The sequence below is a fragment of the Peromyscus californicus genome, unplaced genomic scaffold (assembly GCF_007827085.1).
Source record: "Peromyscus californicus insignis strain IS unplaced genomic scaffold, ASM782708v3 Scaffold_11__1_contigs__length_118956290, whole genome shotgun sequence".
Taxonomy (NCBI): Eukaryota; Metazoa; Chordata; class Mammalia; order Rodentia; family Cricetidae; genus Peromyscus; species Peromyscus californicus.
In genome coordinates, this window is record NW_026294402.1 from 74,689,950 (window position 1) to 74,717,385 (window position 27,436).

At 42.2% G+C, this 27,436-nt stretch overlaps 1 protein-coding gene across 3 annotated transcripts in view; it reads right to left on the reverse strand.

Moving 5' to 3' along the window:
* The window catches only part of Filip1 (filamin A interacting protein 1), a 172,380-nt gene that overhangs the window by 17,021 nt on the left and 127,923 nt on the right, over positions 1-27,436 (reverse strand). For all 3 annotated transcript variants that reach the window (XM_052715154.1, XM_052715145.1, XM_052715164.1), the window contains one exon: positions 3,371-6,176. In XM_052715154.1, coding sequence (XP_052571114.1) covers positions 3,371-6,176 — 2,806 coding nt within the window. The remainder of the gene's footprint in view (positions 1-3,370; positions 6,177-27,436) is intronic.

Genomic DNA, 27,436 nt, shown 5'->3' on the forward strand with positions numbered 1-27,436 from the left:
CCTAGTTCTTAGAGGCATGCCACTGTCCTGTTTTCCTGCCATTTCAGAGGAAGTGGCTCTTTTCACCTACTTATGACCTCAGACTTTTCTGTTTTAATTGACACCCTGACCACGCCCATCTCCTTACAATGTTCCTCCCAGTGCATTGCTTTGGTCTCTGTCTGAGTCTGGCCAATGTTTCCAATCTCTGACGACTCCTGTCTTCTCCTGATGGTTCATTCGATCCTGCCTGCCTCCTAGATGTGCCACCATGTCCTAGTCTTAGCTCTTTTATTATGGTTTCCAGTTTTACCCTGAGAATCCCCTTGCTTGGAATTCCATGCATCCGAGCCCTAGAACCTCTCGCCTCCAGCCCCTTCTGCGGTGCAGATATGATTTCCAACTACTCACTGGACATAGACAGCATCACGTAGCATCTCAGAAAGTGTCACACTGCTTGCTCTCATCCCCAGCAAATGTTTTTACATTTCTCACCCTACTTACACAGCAAAGACAGGAACCCCTGAGCCACCCTCTGCGTGTACGCTGTTGTAAAATCTTAAATTCTTGTTTTTCCTCCTCTTCCTTCTGAGACAGGTTCTTACTATGCAGTGCAGGCTGGACTGAAACCTGCAGCCCTCTTGCTTGCTTCCTGAGTGCTAGAATTACTAGCATATACCATCATACCTGGTTTTCAGTTCTATTTTCAATATGTCCCTATTTACATTGTCACTGCCACCGTTTAATCCTATACCATCTCTAGCCTAGAGAACTGGAATGGCACTCGTTAGCCTGTGTTCTCTTCTATTTGTCCTTCCAGATGTTTGATAGAAATATCTTTCGGGAATAATGTAAAATATTTTCAGGATCGTTTGTTAACTTTTCAATGACTCCCTTTATCTGTTCAGAGAAACTAAATGTGGGTTTCATAAGCCAATGCCTAATCCCTGAGTGTGTTTGCGTATTCTGCACCTGCACTTCCCCACGACCACTGCTACAGCACAATGGGATCACTCACTATGCCCCCAACTCACCAGGCCCCTTCGTATGGCCATGCCTTCACACATTCTGCTTATCCATGCACTCCTCCCCATGCCTTCTGACCTGTGATGCCTCCTCTGGTAGTTCCTTTGTGCATACCTTTATCACACAACGATTAAGTTCTAGTCCTGCCTCACTGACTCGGGAACATTTACAGATCTCTACACCCCAGCACCGAACGCCACAGTGGAAGTGTGGCTGAGGCACAATTAAAAAGTAAACAAGTGAACACCCAAATGAACTAGCTTCACTGATTATATTCTAAGAGTGGTCTCCTAAACCTTTTTGCTGTTCCAAATTTTATTTTGTTGAATTTACCAAAATACATGGACCGCCATCATTTAGGCCTGTGCAATCATGCGTCATTGTTTTTAAATCTTATTTGTGTATAGGGCTTAAGTGGCAGCCAGAGGGTAGGAATATCAATCTGAACTTCAAAATGAGGAGATGATGCAGCAGCAGAAGAACCTGCTCTACAATACAGTGATTTACACCTCCACTATCTGTTCACAAAATGCAGAGACAAAAGACCTTGCCCAACAGAGCTATGCCTTGTCCTGCTGAGAAACAGTAACAGTGCAGCATCCTTTGAGAAGGCTAACAATGCTGAACGCTGTTTGACTCCAGGGGAGCCAACAACTCAAAGCTTTCCTGCCAAAGCAATGACCAACTCACACTATAAAGTCTGCCTTGAATCTGTACACAGGGAATTAGTGTAAATGATACTAAGGATATCGGAAGACGGGCCATGGCTCATGTATTTCAATAATGAGTTTGCTTTCAAGAGATTTCACCATAAGCTATAGGATATGCTCTGTAGCTAAGAATCACAATTTCTAGCCTGTTAGTTTGAATTAATATTTAAGAGGTATGTGCTATTGTACAGGAAATTTGTCCCCGAACCTACAGATCCAAAACAGCAGGATCTTCACAACACAGGACAACAGGATATCCAAGAGGAGCCCCAGTGAGAGCCCGTTATTGGTGGTGCAGCAGAAGCCAGAGGCCTCGAGCCAGACCAATGACTCCCGGCAGTGAACACTTGAAAGTAAAGATGAATGGACTAAAGGGTAGGCTGTGTGACTCAATGGGCCACACTACAACTTCAATGACTGGATACTTCTCCCCTCCCACCCCCCCCACCCCCGCCCTTATTTATTTATTTATTTTTGTTTGGTTTCGTTTTCTTTCAAATTTGGGTTTGTTTTGTGGGGAGGTTGCAAGGGCAGAGGGTGGATACGAGGGGAGAGGGAAGTAAGTGGGTTCAGAATGCATAATGTGAAATGCACAAAGAATTAATAAAAGTTTAAAAACAATCTCTTACGTTCTAAGAAATTAGAACTTTTGCTGGACCTCACAGCCAGCGGTAATAATACACCTTGAGGTCACTTAGACTGCTGTGTACTCAGCCTGTTTATTTAGTCTGCTTTTAAGAGAACAATGTAACAATTTTACTTGCTGCAGACTTCCCATGTGATCAATATTTATCGCTCAAGCTATTGCATAGTTGTAATCTTAAGTTATATACTCTTCCATACCCCTGACCCAGAATAATGGATGTGTGTTATGATAATCATTTGCTAGAAAACACAAATAAAAACTGAAATCAGTCTTAAAAAAAAAAAAGAAATTTGTCCCCAGTAAATGGGGACAGTTGTCAGAAGTATTTGAAAAATACAATTTACACTTAAGATGTACTTCAGATATTTTCAAATTTATCATCTCATCTAGTCATCAAATAAATATTTATGAAAAAATGCATGCTCTTTGCAAGATATTGTTAAATAAAACACAGATTTTAGACATATAGAGTCACTTCTTTTCCTTTTAAAAGATTTTAATATGAAAATTTTTCACTCCTAATTTTGGAATAAAGTATGGCTGTGGCCATGCATAATCACTACTGAACATTTACACAATGGAAATAAACCTGGAAACAGTTTTAACTCTTCCTGTATAGAGATTGCTTATTTTTAAAAAGTATTTTGAATATAGAAAAAAAATCACATTTTAAACCTTATGATTATTCTATAGCACCATTTCAAAGAGATTGTCTTTGCAAGTATGTTTTGGGGTCTCCATAAACTTACGTGAATAAATGAAATATTTTCTTACTGATTCAATTGATCAAAATGTGAATTTTCAGTTCTAGGTGAGATCTTTTCCCATCTGTGTAGGCAGCTGCCCGGGGAGTGTCTGGATGCAGGCCAGGGGTTTCTTTTTTGTGCTTGGGCGGGTTAGTGTCCTGCCCCCCTCCACTCCCCCACCCCCCACTACCCCCTCCAGTCCCCCCTCCCCCACCCGCACCCCCACCCCGCTTGCACTTTGCTCTGGGTCCTCCCCTACTCACCACTGACTGGATTCCTCGTGTGGAGGATGTTGTGACCGGGGTTATGGTTATAGTGCTGGTCACTTTGCTAGCACCAGGTCGTGAAGAGAGGTGGTTCCTGGGAGAGCGAAGGACTGTGCCTGTGGAAACCTCCTTCTCAGCTGTCACATTGACGGGCCTGACGGTGATAACTGGACTCACGCCTTCAGCTGCAGGCCCCGGGGATCGTTTAAACTGGGAACCCAGGTGAATGTGAATTTTATTGTCTTCCGTGGTGATGATATTGGCATTGGAGTTGTACTTCCGCACCGGGGTGGGAACAGTTTGTTTTTCTGGGGTGACTTTAAGGATAGTCCTTCCCATTGGTACTTCCTGGGATTCAGGAGAGACAGCAATTTCAGAGGGAGCTGCGGATGTTGACACCGTCATGATCTGGATGGGAGACGCGGGTCTGTCTGCAAAGGCACCCCTTCCACCTTCCGGGCTCTTCTCTCTGGAAATAGTTGTAATCGTGACAGGGGACATGGCTCGTTCTGGGCCGAGAGTCGGATCTGCACTTTTGGGCTTTGGCGACATGACATTGGGTGATGGAATAATGGTTATCCTTGGTTTCTGATTGCCTAAAGTAGGAATGACGGTGGTACTAGAGAAAAACTCTTCAGACGTGGGGCTTGTGATCTCCAGGGTCGCGGTGCTGTTCTCGTGGTCTGGTGTCACCCGGATGTGCAGGGGCTGGCCCTGCTTTGGTGCTAGGACCAGCTCCCCGGGGTGCCCTGCACCTGGGTTTGACCGAGGCCCTTTCTCCTGTGGGGTAGAAGGGCCGTTTTCTCTTTTTCTCATCCAAGGAATCCAGGACTTCCTCATAGTGAGCTCGTTGGCTGCTGGGGGATACCTGTCGAGGACCGAGGATCGTTCCATGGGCTTCTTCAGGCCCACCTGTCGAAGATTGCTCATGATGTGGTTTTCTTCCTGGAAGGATTTGCGAATGAACACAGCCGGGGTCTCCTCCTCCGCAGCATCCCCGCACACCGCCTCGGTCTGCACTCCGGTGGAGGCCACCGGCACGTCCACCATCCTCCTGCCGTTCCCGCTGGGCCTGAGAGCGCGGCTGTAACGCTTGGACAGCTCCAGCTCTTTGGTCAGATTGAGAACCTCCCGCCCCATGTTCTTGTTCTTATTCTCTTCTTCCATAAACCTTTGCTGAAGGACCGAATAGTCCACCTGGAGCTGGGACAGCTGGTCTTCTTTGTTCATCAGCTCGTGGATCTTCTCCTTGAGAGCCTGCACCTCAGCCTGCAAATCACGACTCTTAGCCTCCTCCAGCCGAAACCTGTGCCGCAGCTCGGCTTCCTGGCTCACAGCCTCTCCTTTCTCTATGGCTTTGTTCTTGGCCATTTGGTGCTTGATTTCTTCCAGCTGCTGGGAGAGGAAGTTTGCCTTGTCCTGCTCGGTTCTGAACTTCTGCTCCAACTGGTCATACTCATCCTCTGTCTTCATCAAGTCGCCTTCCACCACCTCCAGCTGCTGGAGACGCTTCTTCAGCCTCTCGATTTCCAGCGTTAGTTCCCTGATCTTATTGTCTTCGGGGCAAGTGAACTCAGGCCCCTTGCCCGACCTCCCTCTGTTTATTTCCCTTTCCACCTCCTCTATGCCATCAAGCCGCTTCTTCAGTACATCGACGCTGCAGCTCAGTTCACAGGACCTCTCCTCTTCACTTCTCAGCTTACCCATCAGTTCATCCCTCTCCTTTGTCAAACTGGACACCTTTTCCTCCATCTCGGACTTGAGTTTTAAAAGCTTCTTGCTTTCCTCGATTAGTTTTTCAGTGACGTCCATAACCTTTCCCTGTTCCACCTTAAAGTTTTTATTCAACCCATCCACTTTTCTCTCTTCTTGCTTTATTTTTTCCATCATATTTTTCCTTTCGTCCACCAGCATCACAGTGAAGGACTTGAGCTTCGTGAGGTCATCTTTGAGGCTCAACTCAGCCTTCTCCAGTCTACTTTCCGAGCACTCGAGTTCTTTAACTCGACTCTTGACCACCTCCAGCTCATTCAGCAGGTCTTTGGTTAGATTCTTCTCTTTCTCCAGGTTCAGATGGAGCTGGGTGCATTCCGACTTACTCCTGCTGAAGGCTTCCTCCAGCTTCTCCAGTTCCGCCATCCTCTTCTGCAGCTTCTCCACCTCGAGCCGGAGCTCCTTGCTGTGGTGCTCCTCCTCCTGCAGCTTCTTCTTCAGCTCCCTGCACTGGGCCTCCGTCTTAGTGATCTCTTCATCCTTGCCCTCCATCTCCAGCACGCGCTTCCGCAGGCTTTCCACCTCTGCCATGAGGCTGGAGTTCCCACATTCCCCTTTGGAGATTTTATCCCTCAGCTCCTGAAGCTCTTCCTCGGCCTTCTGGAGGTTTTTGTTGGTCTCTTCCAGTTCTTCGATCCTTTGAGATAAGCCAACCAGCTTGAGTCGAAGTTGTCTGTTGTGAGACTCCTGGTTCGCCAGTTTGGCATTCATCTCCTCATGCTCCTGGGAGAACCTCGAGGCCTTGTGTTCGAAGTCCACTTCTAACTTGAGCAGTTTCTGGCGGTCTTCTTTGGATTTGTAGGTGACAGCTTTGAGCTTCTCTTCCTCCTCCCTCAGTTTCTGGGTGAGGTCCTGCACTTTCTGACTCTGCAGGCCCAGCTGCTCAATGTGCATCTGCCTCTCGTCCACCAGCATGAGTGCGAAGGACTTGAGTTTCACAAGCTCGTCTCGAAGTTTATTGAGCCTCTTAGCATTTTCTTTTTCTTTGCGGGCTTGGTAAGCCTTTTCTTGTTCAAGGAGCTTTTTCAACCTAAAAACCAAAACATAAGCTCTATGTTAAGAGAGGAATCAGCACACAGATAAAGTCTTAGATAAAAAAAAAAAAAGAAAAAAAAGCTATACCACGGTCCCTTATTACTGCAGAATAGTACGGTTTATCCATGGCTCTCAGTAAAATTAATGAGAAGCCAGGATAGTAGTTCCCCTTGGAGAGGGGCAGTGACTACTAGGGGACATGAGAAGGGCTAAGAGGGCAGTAGTTTCTGTTTTATGATTTACTTGCTGGATTGTTTAATTTATGACATTTCATAAGCTGAACATGGGATATGAGTACCTTAGGTTGGGCAACAATAATGACTTTATATAGTGCTTTCTGTATTCCGGGAACTAGTGTGTACTTTATCCTAACAGGAACCCTATGAGAAAAGTACTGCTTCTTCACCTTCATGTGGAGAGTGGGGAGTGGGACATGGGAGCACATGTAACCTGCTCCATACACACAAAGTGAGTGGCCATGCTGGAATTCAACTCAGCCATCAGGCCTCCAGAATCCTTACTTATCTCTTCCACACCGTCTAACTTCAAGGGAGAAATCTACTTAAATAAAAGAGACAGATCAGAAAAGGACTTGCAGATCTTTTTATTTTGAACCTTTGAAAGATATTACACAAGCCAGATATGGTGGCAAATGTCTTTAATCCTAGCACTCAGAAGGCAGAGGCAGGCAGATCTCTGAGTTCAAGACCAGCCTGACCAACAGAGAGAGTTCCAGGAGAGCCAAGACTACACACAGGGACCCTGTCTCAAACAAACAAACAAAAAAACCCACAACCCCCCAAATAACTACATAACTACCATCTTACAGAGAGAAGGCAAAATATGCTCTGATACGAAAGCTTCTCTGCTCAAGCATTTCCATTGACATGAAACTAAACAATGACCCGAAGCTAAACAATGGATACATAAGGGTTCGTTACACTAGTCACTTTGTCTTTGAGAATATTTGAAACTTTCCATATGGGAATTTTTAATTCTCCTCTGAAGTTTTAACTTCTCCCTGTTTCCCCATGTCTCAGTTCCTTTCATCTCTGACATTCTGACCTTCCTTATAGCATCATGATACTCTGTTATCTGTGGTTATGATTATTCCATTCTTCCTCACATTTTCAAAATTAAATTTGCTAGATACTTCTAAACTTTTATTTGATAGTCTAACTTGTGCTTTTTTTTAAAAATTCTTTCTGTTCTCATCTTCACGTATTTGTGAATTTATCTTTCTTTTTACAGTGTAAGGATATACTCTTATGAGGAATACAGAGAGACGAGGTCCAGCTCTATGGTCAAAGCTTTTAATAAACACCAGTTTTGAAGCAGTTATTAGTCTGTGTTCCTTCCAATATAGGGGCCTGTGTATATCCTCACTTTTCCCTGGAAATAAGTGATGAAAGATTTCATGGATTTTTTCCCCTCCATTTCCTTGATGCTTCCACTTTTCAACCATCTTCTCAAATGTATTGGTATTAATCCCAAGCAGTAATTGTCTCCTTGTGTCCTTAAGAAGGTGTCTTTCACCAGCATCCCCACTGTGAACTGTTGATGTCACTGAAGTCACCCGGGGCTTGTTCTTGGCCACATCATGCTAATTCCCACTCTGATCAGCACACCATTTTTGCTCCCCACCCCCAACTCTCTTGTCATGCCTGTCTCTTCAAGAGAGAGGGCAGGTTCAAACTAGCAAGGGCATGATAGTAATTAAAGATGAATGAACCTCAAAAGAGTCAAGCTTGCATGCAATTTGAAGGCTTTAATCACAATGCATTTTTTCCCAACTAGAGAATACTCCAGAGCTAAGCAGCTTGTTCACATGATGAGGCATGGCTTTACCAAGGAAGAAGACATTCTTTTTAATAAATCTCCTTAGTTCTTCAAGTCAGTGACTATTATTATTATCCAGAAATAACCTAATATCCTCAATGTGCTGCACTGGAGTGGGATGGGGAGAGGTGGGCAAGGCAGGGGTATGCAGCTTCAGAGTTAAGATCCCGCCTTCATTTGCAATGTTGACATTTTCTTCATCATGGATTTGTGTTACTAAAATATAGTATATCTTGATGACTGATACTCTGACAACTTCTTAAATTTTATACTAATGTGTGAATCTCACTTGCCTCACCCTAGACCTAGCTTTGATAAGTGGAAGCTAAAGAGCCATTTTGTATATATATAAAGAAATGGTGGATCTTCCATAATAGGACACAGCTTTTGACCTTTATGGGTATATTAAACTTACATTTATTTATTTATTTATCGTGTATATTTGTGTGGGGGAGGTGGGAGTGTATGTGTGGCATATAAATGGAGGTCAGAGGACAATGTGGGGGTTGGTTCTCTCTTGCCACCATGTAGATCAAAGGTATTGAATTCATGTCATCAGGCATGGCAGCGAGTGCCTTTTCCAGTTGTGTTTGTTTTGTCTTTCTTACTAGTAAGGATGTATTTATAACACCATTATATACTTTTACTTCTTTCCTTCTTGTGAAGACCACCACAACTGTAAACCATCTTTTCTAAACCTTTGACCCTAGTCCACTGTAAAGAGACAAATAATTTAGTGACACAAATCAAAAGAGAAGAAAATTTAAAAGTCAACTTGTTGCTAGCAGCTTTTGTGGGTTGCCCTCACCTCACTGTGGACAGCCCTGTAGTGACAGTCATGATTTTATATTGTAACACTATAGCCTTTAAACTTGAGTATAATGAGCAATGTTATTACCTATACTTGAGTTGTATAATCCAAGTAATGTAAAAAACATACAACTCATAGGCAGAGTACCATGAAGTTCTCTTCAATAAGATTTTGATGAGTTATGTGTAATTCTGCTCTAGAATAGACATAAATAATGTGTCTTAAGGTCTAGTTACTGAAAATAACAAAAGAAGGAAATGATGACTATTCTTAGTTGTCAACTTGATTACACCTAGAATTAACTAAAACACAAAAATGGAGGGCACACTTGTGAGGGACTTCTGCTTAATTTGAAGTAGGAAGATTCACAGCTAATCCAAATCTTGGGTGGGAAAACATACCTTTAATACAGATCATTTGATCTTGGAAATCCCACCTTTAATCTGAGTCACACCTTCTGCTGGAGGTCTATATAAAATATGGAAGAAGGAAGCTTTTGCTCTTTGCTGCTTGCTTTTGCCTTGCTAGCAAGTCTATTCCATCACTGACATTAGAGCCTACTTCTTTGGGATTCCAACATGTATGGAAGATCAGCTGAAACATCCAACCTCATGGACTGAGCAACTACTGGATTCTTGGACTTTCTTTTCATAGCCTGCCATTGTTGGATTAGCCGGACCATAGCCTGTAAGTCATTCTAATAAATCCCCTTTCTACACACACACACACACACACACACACACACACACACACACACACAATTTATTCTAAAGCTAATAACATTCTAGTTCACAATGATAAATCTTATAGTTTTAAAAATAATTTAGTATATTAGTAGTAAGCAGTTATTTGTCATAGCTAAAATTAAGTTCTAGGTAATTATTAGTCATTTGGGTATAGAACCATGGATATGCTTGGCACTTTCTGACAGTTTGATGTCTACTAGAAGGCCTATATTTGAAAATCATCTGGAGGGAAATCTTTGATCACACATGCTAGTATGAAGTTCTTTGGTGCATATGGAAATATTACCACCATGATTCATTAACTCACTGAGCAGTTTAACAGAGATGGGTTGAATGCCCTCTACCTAACATCAGACAGTGGACTATGTATTATTAATAATTTTTTGAGTCATTACAAGGTAACAGGAGAAGCACCATTTATGCTTTAAATATAGGCTATCAGGAGACAGTCAAGGATGGGAACATGGATAGCGAACTTCATTACTTGACACTCTTGTCATTGCTCCTGAATTCTCTTGTCAGAGCTGCAGACCACATGGTACCTCTCTGAGAACCAGACTTAGGTCCCTCACCCAGCCAACTAGTCCCAGTGTACAATGTCTGGCTTGACTTGTTGAATGATAACCGGATGCCAGGCCTCATCTTTTATGGTCAAGTACTCTTGCAAACTAAAACCCATAAAAATGGAATGGATTACAAGTTTGTAGTCTTGAAAATTCTAATCCCTAGTTCACTGGTCTTTAGGAGGTGATTAGGTCATGAGGTCAGCCCTTATGAATGAGGTTGGTGTCCTTGGAAAGGGGATCCCAGAGAAGACTTTCTTGCTATCTCTCCACACTGAGAGGTATACAAAGAAATGCTTGCAGCCTAAAGACAAGAAGAAGGCTTACAGTAGAACTTAACTATGCCACCACCATGGCTCACCACAAGGAAAAAATTCTGATGTTTATGAGCTACCCAGTCTTGTTACAACATCCTGAATGAACTAGACACAGTATACAATATTTCTACAGACTCTCCTCTCTCAGCTCTCAGGCTTCAGTTCACATGTCTTTTCCCAGGAAGAACGTTTTAATGTTTTCTCACTTCCTAAGTTGTTCAAAGTACTTTGCAGACACTCTCAGGTTGGTAAAATGAAGAATTGCCTGAGATGAAGAAAGCAGACATTAGTCTCTGTTTTTAAGATCTTTCTAAAGAATTGAGTAAATTCATTTTATTTAACAGTTTTCACAAGGAACAGAAAAAGCCATGAACCATATAAATTTGCTACCTAAATGCATCACCCTGGGCTCACCTTCCCAGGAGTCACTTCACCTCTCTCCCTCCCCCAAAGGGAATTTCCATATTCCATTCTCCCAAAATATGTTGCTCACGTTCATCACACCTAATTATGAGATGCTCCATCTAGGGGACAGGTGTGCATCACAGTCACAGAATACTTTCCCTCTCAATGTAAGTTCCACGGGGGTGGGGGTGGGGTGGGGGGGTTGTTACTCCAGGATGCCAACAACAAGAGGCTATGCAGATGAATGTGTCTAGCTTCTGATGTCACAGCAGAGGTTATCTTCTCATGTGTTAGTGTGGGCCTCTCTCTAATGGGATTTGCTTATGGTCATACAGAACATAAGGGAGATTTCCTAGGAATATTCAGACAAACGAAGGCAATTCTCAAAGGTGTCTGTTGTCTCATTTTACTGGGCACATGCATGCACAAAAGCCAGGTTTTACTTTTTTTAAACGTATTTATCTGGGGAGTTCCCAAAATAAAAATATTCTATTGTAAATCTTTTCATTAAGGTATATTAATCAAATTTGCTGTGGGTTAATTCATTTTCTTAAGACTTGTTTAAAATAAAGTGGACATAAATTAGGTAGCAAATTTAGTAAGTGCATAAAATCATTCATAGTAGTGCATGTTCGTTTATTTATTAACTCAGAAAAGCAATCTTTCCCCCTCTTCGGAATGTGTTGCCATTGCATTAAAGATCTTTTTTAAAAAAAAGCTGTTAAATATATGTTAATATGAAGGTTTATTAAATATTTTCATTATTATGTTAAGATTTATCTAATTATTATTTTAGCCAATCTTGGGACAACTTTACAGCTAATGAAGGAGGAAAAATCAACAGTCAAAATGATCGATTTTAATTTTACATCGATTTTTTGACTAGTCTTAATCCAGACAAGAAAGAAAGCAGAACTCATTTCAGCGTTCAGAAAGGGTCGTCAGCTTCACAAGTTAAGGGGTGGGAGTTAAAGACCCAGGCAGGCAGGTCAGTGGTGAACCTAAGATTTCCATGACTACTGAACTCGGGATTTTTCTCACTTTCAGCACGGAGACAAAATATTACTAACAATGGGGTTACACAAATGAAATCTGACAGTACAGACCCTGCCATTCGCCCTTATGCCCAAACGTCTTCAAAACGAGTCCTGTGAATCCGAAACAACCTTATGAAAACTAGATTTCTTTCTGAAACACAGCGCCCTCCAGCCCTACTGAGCATTAACTAGAAACTGTTTATTTTGATATGCTTTGCTGAAATCAATGTTCCTCAATGTTTGAAAAGCCGCTGAAGCTGAACTTTTTTCACAATTGTTTAGTACGATCCGAACTTCACTTCCAAACCCACTTTGAAATCAAACCTGTTTGCTTAAGCATCTGTTATCACTGCTGCACTCAAGTGTTTCAGAACAAACACGGCTTTCTTCAGAGCCCTGTGTTCTAATCACTGCCAGTGTTTACGAGACTCCACATCGCAGAGGGAAAGATCAGCAGCACATTCATGGAACCAGAACAACAAAAATACCGACAGCAACATTATCCTTAAATTAGCATAGTTTGTTTTGCTTTGTTTTTGCTTATCAAGAATTATAACTACGCCGTTCAGCAAGGCTTCCTGTTCAAAGCATTCAGAACACATCAGTTGAACCGAGGGTAAAAGATAAGGATTTTTTTCAGTTCTGACACAGATTCCCCGTGGTTTCCGCAGAATGAGATTTCCCCCTCCATCAGAAAATCAGTGCTCATCATACCACAAGGTGCAGCCTTGCCGGTTTCAGTCAAAGGTTCTGAAGCATCAGGAAAAGTCACGATAAACGTGGTTTTCGAGGGTTGTCACCATCCACATTCAGGAAAACCTGTAGCCGCGAGCTGGAAGCCTGCTGTCCCTGCAGCCCTCATCAGTTAGTCAGGACACTGCAAGTGTCCAAACCCAGCTTCCGAGAGGCTCTGCAGTAACTCTGAAGAAAGGGGGTTCACTGCCAAGGAAGCCTCTTAGCAAATGAAAAGCGTGTGGACTGAAGAGCCAGCATCGCTTAAATCACAGCAGAACTTGACATCCTTACCTTCTTACTAGAAAGCGTGCGAATTTTTTTTTGTTTTTGTTTGTTTGTTTTTAATATAAGGAGGTTTGTTCAACAGCAGCAGGCCTTGCTCAGCCCCTTACTCCACAGGGAATTAACCATCACATTCGAACAAAGCAAGGTGGACGTGGTGTAAAGGAGCTTGGGGCCCCCCGCTAAGTGATGATGTCATTCTTCCCTCACACGGTTCATTATTGTGCAGATTTTACTTCGGGGCTGTGAGAAGAAGGGGTGGAGCTGTCCTGGGCTGGAAAGGCGGGGCCTCTCTAAGCAGGAATTGTGCTGAACCCAGAGAAAAATGCACCAGGGAGAGAAAGCCGAAGCTGAAGAGGAAGAATGTGAGATAAAGAAGAGATGTGTATAAAATGTCCGCATTTTTTTTTCTTTTCGAACTGCTAAACCATACAGTTCTACTCAGTACAGGCTGGAATTAAAACGGGATCCCACCAGAGCCTCATCTATGATTCATCCCATAGGAGAGAACTCAGCCAAACTGCCTGGTAATTAAAGAGCAACACTGTAGCATGAGCTATAGAATGGCAAGTACTCTTTAGTTTAAGGATGATTTCTGTCTTCAGAAGAAAAAAAAATTCCCTGTCTATACGCATGTATGGGTGTGTGGGCACACATGAATGGTGCACATACATGTGGAGGCCCAAAGTTGACTTAAAGTGGCTTCCTTAATTATTGCAGCAGGGTCTTTCACTGAATATGGAGTTCAACCTTTAGGCTAGTCTATGTAGCCATCTTGCTCTGGGATCGCCTGTCGATTCACCCCCTAGGCACAGGCAGGCCACTGTACCCACCTGACTTTCCCTGTAGATTCTGGGAATCCCGACTCTGTTCCTTGTTAGGTCTCAAACCCAGGACAAAAGGCGCACTGAGGTGTCTGTTAACATATCGAAGCTGCTGCTGGCCATCAAGTTCTCCCAGCATCCCTCAGTCCCCACCTGTTAGGGGTCCTCCTGGCTGGTAATCCCTGCCCACTACCTTGAATTGTCTGTCCTTGGGCTGCCCTTCCTGAGCGGCTCTGCCCTATATAACTCAGCCATCTTGGCTACAGTGGTCCCTTTGTGCCCTTTTGTGCCTCTTGCCCTCCTGGCCTCCTGTTTCCCTCTTCTCCCTCCCTTTCCCCCAGCACGGCCTGGTCCAATCTGCCGGTCATGTCCACACTAGACTCTCCCAGGTATCTCTGCCTCTGCCTGTATGTTCTCCTCTCTCTATATAACAAAAGCCATGACCTCTTAGGAGCAGTCATGTCCTCCTTTTATTCCTTTTTTCCCACTGTCCTCACAGCTGCTGGGCAAACATTTTATTGCTGAGCCTTCCCCCAGCTATGTCTCTAAAGGACGTTTTTAACCTGATTTTAAAAATTTTAAGTGAAACAAAACAAAACATTTGGTTGGTTTTGGTTTGGTTTTTCAAGACAGGTTTTTCAAGCCTGTAGCCTTGGCTGTCGTGGAACTCGCTCTGTAGACCAGGCTGGCCTTGAACTCACAGAGATCTGCCTGCTTCTGCCTCAAGAGTGCCGGGATTACAGGTGTGTGCCATCACACCCTCCTTAGATGTCGAACTTCTTGATATAGGGTGGACTGAGTATAATCCTTAGTACATGTTTGAAGGTTACAGTCCTTAATAAATAAATAAAGGTGTGCGAGTTACTTTGGTAAAAGTTACACAAAGCAAAGTTCATTGCCAAAGTAAAATGACAGATATTAACTTACCAATGTTATCATGAATGGGGAAACGGAAATTAAAGAAGAAAAGGAATGACCGCTTCTGGTGGGAGGGGCATCTTGATTGACTGGCTGAGTCTGGGCTGGGCTTGGCTGATGGCTAACAATGTGTTTTCTGACAGCTCTGGCTTCAGTCTGCTGCGTTGCATGATAAGGGTATGGATTTTAACTTGCAAGGCTATTATGAGAATTAAAGAGTGTGTGTAAGTCGAGACCTGGAAATCTGACACATGGTGGGCCCACAATAAATAATTAATAATATATTTATGCACAGCTTATTCATTTTGATAATAGTTCCTTTATAAAAATATGAATATGCAGTCTAATTTTGACCCAGAAACCATAAAGCTCTGTGCTAAAAGGAACCAAGGGGTCAGGACTAATTACTCCCTGGTGGCATCCTGCACTCACTCAGTTTCTGGAGATTCAAACCTGAGTTGACAATCCCAGGGAGACACTGATTATGCTCAAAACCAGAAGAAAGTCACGAGTTAGAAATAAATGATAACAGCCAGAGGAATGTTTTAATATCTCTGGGAAATTTTTTTTTTCTTAAATACCACAACTGTCAATCACAGGCATGTTTTTCTTCTTTAACACCACTAAATGATAGCATTCCAGATTGATTTAAAACCCCATTGCTAACACTCATTAAAATGGATATTTGTGATAATTAATTAATGGTTTTTCAATAGATGAAAGTAGTTATTAGGAGCCTCTGGAAGCGAAGGAAATGTTTAAGTGGTGATATAACTCTCCTTAGAGTGACCATGTCTAGAATTGTCCCACTATCGGATCCTGAGAAGCAAGGCCACTTCTTTCTGAGCGGTTCTGTTTTAAGAAAGTGTCTTATATTCACTCTCAGAACAAATACCTAACCTGCAGGAGCAGAGCAGCCATTGTGCTGGGCACTGGGGACACAGTGAACAAGGCCAAGTCCCTATCTTGGGTGAGCCACACTCGACGGCTAAGGGCCAGCAGGAAGGGAGCACAGAGCTGTTCAATGACATAACTAAGTGAAGCTCACTCTCTAAAGACCTTCTCTAAGGAGTGGCATTTGAGGCTGAAGGGTTCAAGGAAACTGGCCGTGAGAAGTGCAGAGATCAGGGACTCCAGACAACGTACAGCAATGTAACACCTTGAAATCAGGATGAGCACGAGAGGCTGCAGGTTCCAAACAACCAGAGCAAGGAGAGAAAACAAGAGAGGTGCCAGGTCTGTTTGAATGACTGGTAGAACATTTTCACCAGGGATGCAGGGTCCAGGGGCAGCTCTGATAGGTCATAGGCTTCACTGTGCAGCAGAAGGTTTTCTAGTTGGCAAAAGAAATGTTACAAATTATTTGTGTGTGTGTGTGAGTGTGTGTGTATTGTGTGTGAGTCTATGTGGTGTGTGTGTGTGTATATGTGTGTGTGAATGTGTGTGTATAAGTGTGTGGTGTGTGTGTGTGTAGGGTGTATGTGAGTGTATGTGTGGGGTGTGTATGTGTATGTGTGTGTATGGTGTATGTGAGTGTGTATGGTGTGTGTGTGTGTGGTGTGTGTGCGTCTGTGTGTGTGTGGTATGTGAGTTTATGTGGGGTGTGTGTGTGTGTGTGTGTGTGTGTGTGTGTGTGTGTGTGGTGTATATATGTGCATGTGTACACTGAGACCAGAAGTGGACATTGGGTGTCTCCTCTGTCATTCTCTACTTTATTTACTGAATCAAGACTCGATGATTTGGCTAGTTTAGATAGCCAGCTTGCCCTTGGAATCTCCTGTCCTCACCTCTGAAGTCCTGGGATTATAGGTAGTAATCAGCCACCAACATGTACATGGGTGTTGGGTATCCAAACTCTAACCTTCCTATTTGTACAGCAAGTACTTTATCCACTAAGCCATCCCCCAGCTTCAAACCACCTTTTACTTTATTTTCTTTGTTTGTTTATATTGGCAAAAGAGTGATTGGTACAGGATAGATGGCCCATCCATCCTTGTGTGAACAAGGTGTAAGGACCAAGTTTGTATAACAGCCTTATGTTCTTAGGAATATTGCTTTAGGTCCAGGCCTCAAAATGAGCTTGTGTCTTTAAAATTAGAGAATTCTCCCACTTATCTAGAAAATTCATCTGGTCTATAGCTAATTTTCTGGAGTTTCAGCTATAGTCCACAAATATTAAATAGAAAACCACAGCCATTAAAAACATCATGCTTTAAATAATCTTTGCTATGGTATATTGTTACACTTGTCCTATTTTGTTCTTAGTTATTGTTATTAATATCTCACTGTTCCTAGAACATTGTCAAATGTATATGTGCGTAAGAAGAAAAACATTTACATTTTGATCGCTATTATCTGTGGTTTTGTGCATCCAGAGGCAATCTTGAACCCTGTGTTCTGAGCACAAGGCAGGATGACAAGGCCTAATTGCTGCCTGGTTGAACCTTTTCGCCTGGGGACTTTGTAGACATAGCCCCAAGGCAGAGGACTGGACTGCCACCAACTTATAAGTACTACTTTCTGATAATTGTATGTGCTATAAAATGCAGTTTGAGATTTGCTTTTGTTCTGACACACCACTTGTCATGCATGACTGACCAGTATTTTTAAAAAGAGGAATAGAAAAGAGTTGAGTTGACAGGACCCAGTTTGCTGTCCAGTTATAGAGACTTGGACTTCATTTTGATGGTTCTGACTTACACAAATTCTATGTAAAGAGTTTGCCAGAGAGCAAAGAGGATACGGGTGGAACAAGTCATCCTGAAGAAGCTGTTGTTCCCTCCCAGATCAGCACTGCATTGGCAGTTTAGAGAAGATTTCACTTTGGAACAGGATAGTGGCAGTGGTTCTGGAAGAAAATGTCCAAATTACAAATTTTAATTTGGAAGCAAAATCAATACAACACGTTTGGTATCTGCATTCGGGAGGCTGAGAGATAAGGAATAATCAGGATTTTGATTTGAATAAATAGAATAAGATCCTAACAGAAACTGCCACTCCAGGAGGAGTGGAGTTTAGGAAATAGCCAAGAGTTCTTTTTAGGACACATTGAGTTGTAGAAGCATATTTACCATCCAAATGGGCTGGCAGTATGGACAATATAGATGCTTACTCAATTACCACTTAATGAATTAAATAAACATTGTTTCATTTAAAGACTAGTATTTATCCTATAAATAGTAGCCTTTCTCAAGCTTTTGAGTACAACTTAACTGAAATGTATATTCCAGTGTTCTATAGTGTATATGGTTAGTATTCATGGGATTTTGGTTCCCCAGGTTGAGTCTTAAGTGGGTCAAGAATGGTCATAACTTCTCAGAGTGCTGAATCTGAAGACAGAGTATCATATAGCTTCCCCTGGGCTTCATGACGGAACACATGGCTCAAAGCCAAGTCTTCTCAGGATGGCTCTTTATTTAAGCTGATCACAAAAGCAGGTGATAAGATGGGCAGGATTCCTGAGCATTTGTGAGAAAGACCTAGCTTAGATTATGGCAACCAGGGAGTGTGTGCGTAGTTGGTCATTTGCCAGGATAGGGTGTTTCATCTCAGGTTCTGTTATGTATTGGGAGGAGTGGATGCAGAGAGGAGCCAGGTAGAGTAAGGAACAAGATCATAGAGCGAAAGCCTGGGACTGGAGTTCTTTAGTTGAAGCAGAGATGTCCTTCTCCAGGATCTCCTGGAGGCCCACGGATGCATTGTGCATTACATGTAAACGTAGTGCTACATACAACTATGCCTCTTTCTTTGAGACAAAGATAACCCCAAATTCCTATGAGCCATGAATATCAGGAGTTATCAGACAAATGCAACAGCAGTTGGAAAGCTGAGCAAATCAGAAAGTCCTGGAGGGAGGGATGGGACTGTAGTTCACGGCACGGAGTGAGAACAGTTGCGTGATTAGAATACAGGACATTGTAAGAAATGATGAAGGCTAAGTATACCAAAGTATTGCCCCCTTCTCCTCCCATGCTGGATATGGAAGAGCCATAGCCCTTTATATTTCACATCAGATTAGTGTGTTTTCTTACTCATTTAAGAAAAAGCTAAAGCTAAAACTGAGCGCAGTACACATCTGTCATCCCAGCACCTGGGAGGTGGAGCTGACAGGCAACAGAAAGGATGGGCAAGGGCACCTTTTCCTCTATAGTCTAAGAACACATTTGTACTTTGTGTTGTAGAAAGGAATCGGCAGGTCACACTGCTAACCATTTGTCCTGAGTTAGCCTTTCATAGAGACGTGTCTTGGGAGGAATGTGAAACTCGGCAGCCTTGGGAATATGTGACCCTACTGCACAGAGAGAGGGTCATGAGAGGAAAGTGCAGGTAACAGCAGGGAGAGAAACACCAACACCAAAATTGGAGTCTGTGAGGACAGGCAAGGCCAGCTCTAGCATTCCAGTGGCAGAGGAAGGATGAACAGGAGTTTGGGGTCACCCTCAGCTACATATTGAGTTCAAAGCCAGTTTGGGCTACATGGGACCTTGTCTCACAAATCAGAAAAATAGTCTAGTTGGGTATGGTGGAGCATGCTTGCAATCCTAGCACTTGGGACGTGAAAGCAAGAGGATCATCAGAAGTTCAAAGTCATCCTCAGCTACATAACAAGTTTGAGACCAGGCTGGGCTATGTGAGACCTTGTTTCAAAATAAGCAATCAAGTAAACAATAAACAAAACAAAACAACGACCATTTAGTAAACTCTTACTCTTTAGGAGCTATCTAGAAATAGGAAGAAAATCCTTATGGCACAGTATTTCTGAACTTGAGAGGAACCAGTTAAAACTAAGTTGATCTCTAGTTTAGTTGCAGCTGGAGCTCAAACTCAGCCTCTGAATGTTATTTAACTGGTTTCTTGGCTAAGAGCTCACATCCAAGAACTAAACATGTTGTGCATTGAACATGAAAGACCCAACCTTTGATTAATCTTTCCTGTTCAAACTTTTCACCACCACGAAGCACTTTCCAAACACAAGCATTCCTGGAAACAAGACTGCACACTTGGTAAAGGAGCCAGAGAGGAGCCAACTGCAAACACTTGAAATATAGCCGCCCAAGTTCCAGCTCCCTCTCAGAGTACAGGATGTGTAATGCTAATCTGAGGACCTTCTTCCTCCCTGGACGACGGGCAGAAATAGGAACCTGAAGCAGTCATTCACTGCAGTGCTAACACACAGCACAGTTCTTTCCAGCACTTTCCCTACCTCTTTCTTGGTGTATGGACTGCAAAAACACTGACCTGATGTTTTAATGGTGGGAGCTAGCTGTCAGTTCAGGGCAGCACTCAGAGTTTCCCGTTCAACAGAGTGATGCAACTTATCGCTTTTTAATATCTGATTTTATCCACCGTGCTGAAAGACAACATCCACCCAAAGTGACGTCTGTGGTCAGAGGCTGCAATTTGCCGCCTTTGGATCAATTGTTTTTGCAATTTGAATCCCTTTTCTCTTTCCGGAACTTAGACATCAGTTAATTAAAATAAAAATATTGAAAACTGGTCTTGCATGCTCTGACAGAAAGCTTGTCAGTCAGATAGATCATTACATCCCACTTTACAACTCCTGTAGTATAGACAATAGAATCAGTGTATCGATAGATCAGAGCATCAAAAAACAAGGCGGTAGGAAATGGTATTGGAGGTTGGCATCCAACACCTGGGTAACCACTGAGGCTGTAAATCACTGATGGAAGCTGCAGAAAACCATCTAAGCACTTGTTGTTTCCTGGTGACTTTTTTTTTTTAAATTTTTTTTATTTATTTATGTATATGAGGGCTCTATCTGCATGTACGCCTTTCTTCCAGAAGAGGGCATCAGATCCCACTATAGATGGTTGTGAGCCACCATGTCGGTGTTGGGAATAGAACTTGGGATTTTTGGAAGAGCAGTCAGTGCTCTTAACCACTGAGCCATCTCTCCAGCCCTCCTGGTGACTTTCACTGAATGGTTGTAGAACCTCATCCGTTCCAGCTCCTGATGGCTCTCTGATTAACCAGAAAACAGATCTCTGTTTTCATTTGCCTATTTTACTGTAATATTCAGATCAACTTCTGAACCTAGACACTGTAAAGTGAGACCGTACTACACTTTGAAAGTAAATTTGTATCTGGATTCCAGGAAGTAACACACAAATCTGTGGAAAATATATGCATCATTGGTACAGCTGCTAACATGGTTTTTTTTTCTCTTCATTTTTTTTCACCATTTAAAGCAGTTTGTTTTTGTGCAGCTGTTAGGAAAAGAATTTATTCTCTACATTATTGCAATAGTCCGGCCAAGTTGTGCTTATCTGTAATTTTTTTCAAGATTTAAAGTATCTCCTGTCATTTCTTCTGGATTTATTAATTTTTTAAGTATAAGAAGTTAAAGAAATATAATGAAAATTTACAGCCTCAGCAACATTATTGTAGCAGTTTTTCTTCCAACTGATACTTAAAGTTATCACATATTTTACTTTTCATAAAATTTTATGGCTAAAAATCAAAATACTGCTTTTTTGCTTTCCAGCTATATATTTTACAATTACATTTTATTTTTCTAATATAATTTTTTATTACATAGGATTTATCTGCCTTTTGGAAAGTTACAAAGTAGATGCTACATTTTCCATGGACATTAACCAAAACTGTTCTATGGTGATTTTCTTAAAAGAAAAAAAAATCAGACCAGGCCAGAGGGAAATAACCCTGACTACAACATGGTCAGCTGTTCCCTGTGCTCATAATTAAACAGTTTGTACTACACTCATAAAATGACCAGGGCAACAGTCATTAATTCCTAAGGGACCCAACTTTGTCAACTGATTTTGAAACATGTTTAAAATACACAGATTTCCATGTCTTTTCTGGTACTTTTCATTGCCTTCAAAGTATCTAAATTTGATAAAATGTAATTTGTGGTTTCTCCAACTGCTTGCAGTAAGTTTTCCATGTTCTCAAGTCTATCTATGATTAAATTTTAAAAAAAAATCACGTTCAAACAAGAGTTTACTTTTAAAAAAAAATTAAAATTAGATTTATTCATTTTATGTGCAAATGTTATGCCTACATGTAATGTATGTCTGTGGATCATGTGCCTGATTGGTGCCAAGAAAGGTAAGAAGAAGGCAATGGATCTCCTGGAACCACCTTGTGGATGCTGGGATTCAAACCTGGGTCCTCTGCAAGAGCAACAAGTGCTCTTTACCACTGAGCCATCTCTCCATCCCAAGACTTCACTCCCTGCCCCCATACTCTTCATTGTCTTCAAAGTATTGAAGTTTGATACAATGTAAATTCCAATTTTAAGAAGCTTACGTAGCTTTCCTCCAAGTGTTTAATATACAAGGTGGGTAGAAGAAATGACTACTTGGGGAGTGTGTTTCAACCACTTGATACAGCACACAGCATTTTACTCCATCTCTCCTCCACTCTTGGAGGGAGAGGCCATGTCCCCATGTCCTTCTGTTCACATTGAACTGTGGAATTCTGTCCTCTTTCCCTCCTGAACTCAGGTGTCAAAGCTCTAATCCCTGGTGTCACTGTTTTTAGAGATACAGTTTCAAGGAGGAAATTAAATCAGGTCAGAAAGGCAGGGTCCTAATCTGACCTCATACAAAATGACTCCCGGCTCTCTCCCCACTTCCCTCCCTGTCTCTCTCCTTCAACTGAAGAAAGAACTCAGCGAAGAGGCAGCCATCTTTGAGCAAGTCAAAAGAAGCTCCACCAAAACCCAATCATTCTAAAACTTTAATTTCAGATTTCCAGGCTGCAGTACTATGAGAAAATAAACACCTGTTGTTTAACTCATCCAGTACAAAGTTATGATAATCCACACACACTAAGACATCCTGGAACCTCATCTAAGAATCCCTTTAGTCTCGAATACCCACATCTAATCTATCTGGGGCTTATAATACTCTATATCTTTGCCTTCTAGCCTCCAAAACTTAGACAAATCTTTTTGTTTGGATGGATGGATGGATGGATGGATGGTTTCTTGGTGCTGGAATTTGAACTCAGTGTTGTAACTCGAGTTTTCCTGTGTCCACCTGGCTCCTGCAGCTGCTCAGACCCAAGTAAACACACAGAGACTTATATTACTTATAAACTGTATGGCCATGGAAGGCTTCTTGCTATCTAGTTCTTAAATTAACCATTTCTATAAATCTATACCTTGTCATGTGGCTCGTGGCTTACTGGTATCCTTACATCTTGCTTCTCATGGTGGTGGCTGGCAGCGTCTCCTGACTTCCACTTCCCAGAATTCTCTTCTCTTTTGTCCTGCCTATACTATACTTCCTGCCTGACTACTGGCCAATCAGAATTTTATTTATCAATCAATCAGAGCAACGCATTCACAGCATACAGAAAGACATCCCCAGCACAGCGTTTCCTGCATGTTGAACATGTGTCCAACTGTTGAGTGGTACCCCAGCCCAAAGTCTTCTGTTTAGACAGTGCACTCCCTCACACTGTCAGTTGTTCCTGTCCTTTTGGAGAAACATTATATCTAACCAGGATAGTAAGTGATGGAAGTGGTGACTACTTGATGGCATACCCTCGGTAATCCCAATAGCCCTCCATAATAACCCAAATCCTTGCTTCTAAAACCCAAATGACAGCTATTGACTCTTCTCTAGTGGGAGAACTTTCCTTTTAGTCAGTAGTTGATCTTGATTGGCTGTTCAAATGGGACAGGTAACAGAAATCACTAGGTTAAAAGACCCAGTTACTACTACTGCTCTCCAGTACTTTTATGACAGAACATAGGCAAATAATAATGTCATTGATAATTTGTGGCACCACTGAGAGGTAGTGAATCTCAACTGAGGGATTATCTCCATCAGACAGTCCTGTGGGCGTGGCTGTTAGGCATTTACTTGACAGCTAATGGATGTTGGAGGACCTAGCCCATTATGGGCAGTACCATTCCTAGGCAGATAGGCTTGGGGTATATAAAAAAGCATGTTGAGCATGCTAGAAGAAATAAACCAGTCCGTGGCATTCTTCAATGACCTCTGCTTGAGTTTCTGCCTCCAGGTTCCCGCCTTGAGCTCCTGCCCCAGCATATTAGAAATGACAGGACCATTGGATGACCACCAAGGACAGCAATAGGTATGGAGTAGAGCTGACCTGATCCTACCAGACAAGCTTCGTGTGCTGGGGATGGCAGAGCTGGAGAGGTGGGACTTCTCAGCCCTTTGGAGCCCAGAATATCATGAGTGAATCCCAGATTAAGTTTTCACTCTTCTGAATTGTGGTTTTGCTTTGATTTGATTGTGATTGTACCCTGGCTATTCCCTCTTGGAAGAGGAAAGTATGTAATTTATTTTGGATTTTCCAGGAGTCCACAATCAAGAGACTGAATTTTAAAAGAGACCTTGGATTTTTTCCCGTTTTTTGGTCAAATTGAATATTTAAAATAAGCTAAAAAATATTTATAAGCTTTAAGTAAGTATGTAATACAATGTACATGGACTGTATAGAAGTGAATACAACTGTGGATTCTTCAGATTTTCGGTGGTCTAAGAGTAGACCACTAATAATATAAAATGTTTGGACTTCTTTTTAAATTCAAACTCATCCTGTGTGTTCTTTACTGAGGGGTCTTAGAGTTGGAAAGGCAATGATGTTATCACCAAAGAACTTTCTAGCACGACCTTGCTGTCTGCTCGCCATGTGATGGCAGAGGTTACCGCAGCTTCAGCCCTGTGAATCCAAAGGCAGCCTTTCAAAGTGAGACTTGATCTAATACGACTGACTGAGAAGTTTTAGCTTCATGTGAGACGTTATGTTGTGAAGGGACATTTTTCTCAGGACTACTCATCCAAGCCTCCATGACTGAAGAAAGTATTCCTTCAATGTCTGAAACTGCTTCTTTTGGGTTAGTATTAATATCCCGTGCTCCACCCGCTCGCCCACCAGCCAGAGTAGACAAACACATTATTTCCTTGGGTCAACAGCCCATCTTGAAGTTGATCTTTTTTGTGTATCATGGCTTCTGTCAATTAAACTGTGTAATCCACAACACTGAGCATCTTCTACTCTGCTGCCACTGCTTTCAGGAATGTTTGAAAACAGTGTCTTATGCACATGTTCACTTGTTTTGTTTTGTTTTGTTTTCACTCTGAGGACCAGCCTTCTCCAGTGGCATCCTTTGTATTACAGGGTTCCTTTATCCCTGCTCTCAGACACAACTTTGCTAGCAGACTCGTGAGTCCCCAGTCTTTGAGAATGATATTCACAAGAAACTGCCGAAGAAGATTTAAGGGAACTCTCAGCTCTGAAAGATCCTGCGTCAAACATTCTGTTGTCGTAGCTGTGGAGGCCCTGCTGTACGTCCACAGCCACTGCTTCAGCCTGTCCCTCCTGCTCAAGCCCTCCTTCATTGCATTTTTATGACAGGATGATATGACAGGATGACAGGCAGTCTTCTGCCTGGGGTCCTCCCAGCCTGTGTAGGTTGGTCATTAGACTTCTCAACTCTTAATTCCTCTTCTTTCTTAAAAACTGCTGTTTCTAAGCCAGAAATGTGGCCCTCTCCTTTAATCCCAGCACACGGGCCAGAGGCATGCAAATGGCTGTGAATTCAAAGCCAGCCTAGTCCACATAGTGACTTCTAGGCCAGTCTTCCAGGTGACAATGAGATCTGTCTCAAAATCAAACAAACAAGCAACAACACTACCACCACCACCACCACCACCACCACCACACACCACCAAACTAAATCAAACAACAAAGCCCACTCCCAAACTGTATCCCCAGCAGTTTTCTTGGTCAGTAGGACACTAACTGTAGGTGGTAAGTCTCCTGATCGAGTATAAGCTCTATAAAGGCAATGTCCGACCAACTTTCCAAGCCACCTCTCTCTCCCTCCTCCATACATTTGGAGGAATAAAACATTCCTTTATTCAGAAGGTCAGAAATTGAAAGCAGAAAAAATTATGTTTCACACCTGACTCTGGCAGTTATCTGCTGGAAAGGGAACTTGGTGGAAGGAAATTAATCTACTTCCCCATTTGCCAGTGGAGACGAGAATCAACAGTACAGTTTTGCAAGAAGTAAACAAGGTGGTGTATGTGTCTATCTTACTAGAAAGGTTGATAACACTTTAGTCACGTGCTAAGCTCAGAGAAGACGGCTCGGATGTTTTCTAATGTAAAACATCCCAGTGATGCCAGACCACAGAGCAAGTTCTCAGGCATTGTAGGTCTTGACTGTGGCTGGAGAGATGGCTCAGCAGTTAAGAGTAATTGTTGCTCTTGCAGAGGACCCTGGTTTGATTCTCAGCACCCACATGGTGGCTTTTGTTCGCCTGTAACTCTACTTTCATGGAATCTTACATCCTCTTCTGGCCTCTGTGGGCACTGTATGCATGTGATGTACAGATATATATGCAGGCAAACATTCATACACATAAAATAAAATAAATCTTTTATTTTTTAAGTCCTAAAGAAGCTGTAGGTTTTGAGAGGTCATTTCCTACTTGAGCAAGTAGGGTAGCACAGACTACCTCACGATGATTTAAAGGGGCCTTCTCCTCCACTCAGGTCCCTACTCTGGACACTCTCCACTGCACAGGTAAAAGTGTTTCTCTTGAGATGCCGATTTGTACCGTCTTTCAAAACAATGAACGTGGACTTGGAAGCTTTGCTGCAGTATTATATGATGATGTCATTATTTATGTTGTTTCCAGCTGAGCCTGTAAAGTCCAAAAGCTTTACAACCTGCAAATAGATTTAGACAGCACACACGCACTTTGTTTTGATGTAACTGTGTTCTAGTCTGACACTCTTGGAGCAGCTCTAGCGAAGCTTAAGATTGCAATCACAAGACATGCAGCTCAGACAGAGGATAAAGTCCAAACTCTGGAGGTGATCTCATCTGCTCAGAACTATGACTTCAAAGATCAAGGCCAATAGAAACATGGGCTAAACTGAATATAGTATGCTACTTAAGCAAGGAAGCCTTCTTTATCCATTAAAATTATCTTAATTTATCTTTATTTTAATTAATGCAGCAAGGTCCTTTCATCTTTATTACTAAAATTCCAAATTAAACCACTACCTTTTTCATGTTGTTTTCTCTTTCCAACTTGGGACTCTGTGTAGAGGCAAATATGAAGAATATGGTGGTAATAAACTATGGCCAATCTTTTAACATAATAAAGAAAGTACAGAACAACACAATGTCCATTTGTAGTAATTTGTGGAGCTCTTGTACCATATGAATTGAACAATCCTTGAAAAGTGAAAAAAACTTTCTGTATATATTGTCTTTACACTCAAGGGATAATAGCAAGGGTTAGATTAGGCTTTATTTAGCTCTCCCATGAACACCCTCAGCTTCACCACATAGTCACCCTCAGTAAAATGCACCCTAAGTAAAATACTGTAGATGCACTTCAAAATCAGCTTCAAAACTAGTTCCAGGGTTAGTCTATCAATAGACTGCTCTAGGAAAGATGCTGTCTTGATAGTCCTAAGACACCACTATAATGATAATATCTCTCTTTATATTTTCTTACAACCTCAATTCTGCCTTTTAAGATTCTTCAATAGAATTTGAACACAAGAACCTGAGGGATAAGGGAAACCCCCTCCCCCCAAGAGACCAAACCATTTTTGCATAAGGTACTAATTTACATGAATCCAGCCTCGTACCATTAGAGGAACTTTTGGAAGCTTTTGACAACGTCCAAAGCCTAGGGTTTCTGTGTTCACTAAATGTTTGGATATGGACTGTTACCAATACCTGGAACTAATCCTGTATTCCTGGTTCCCTTTTTGTTAACTTAAAC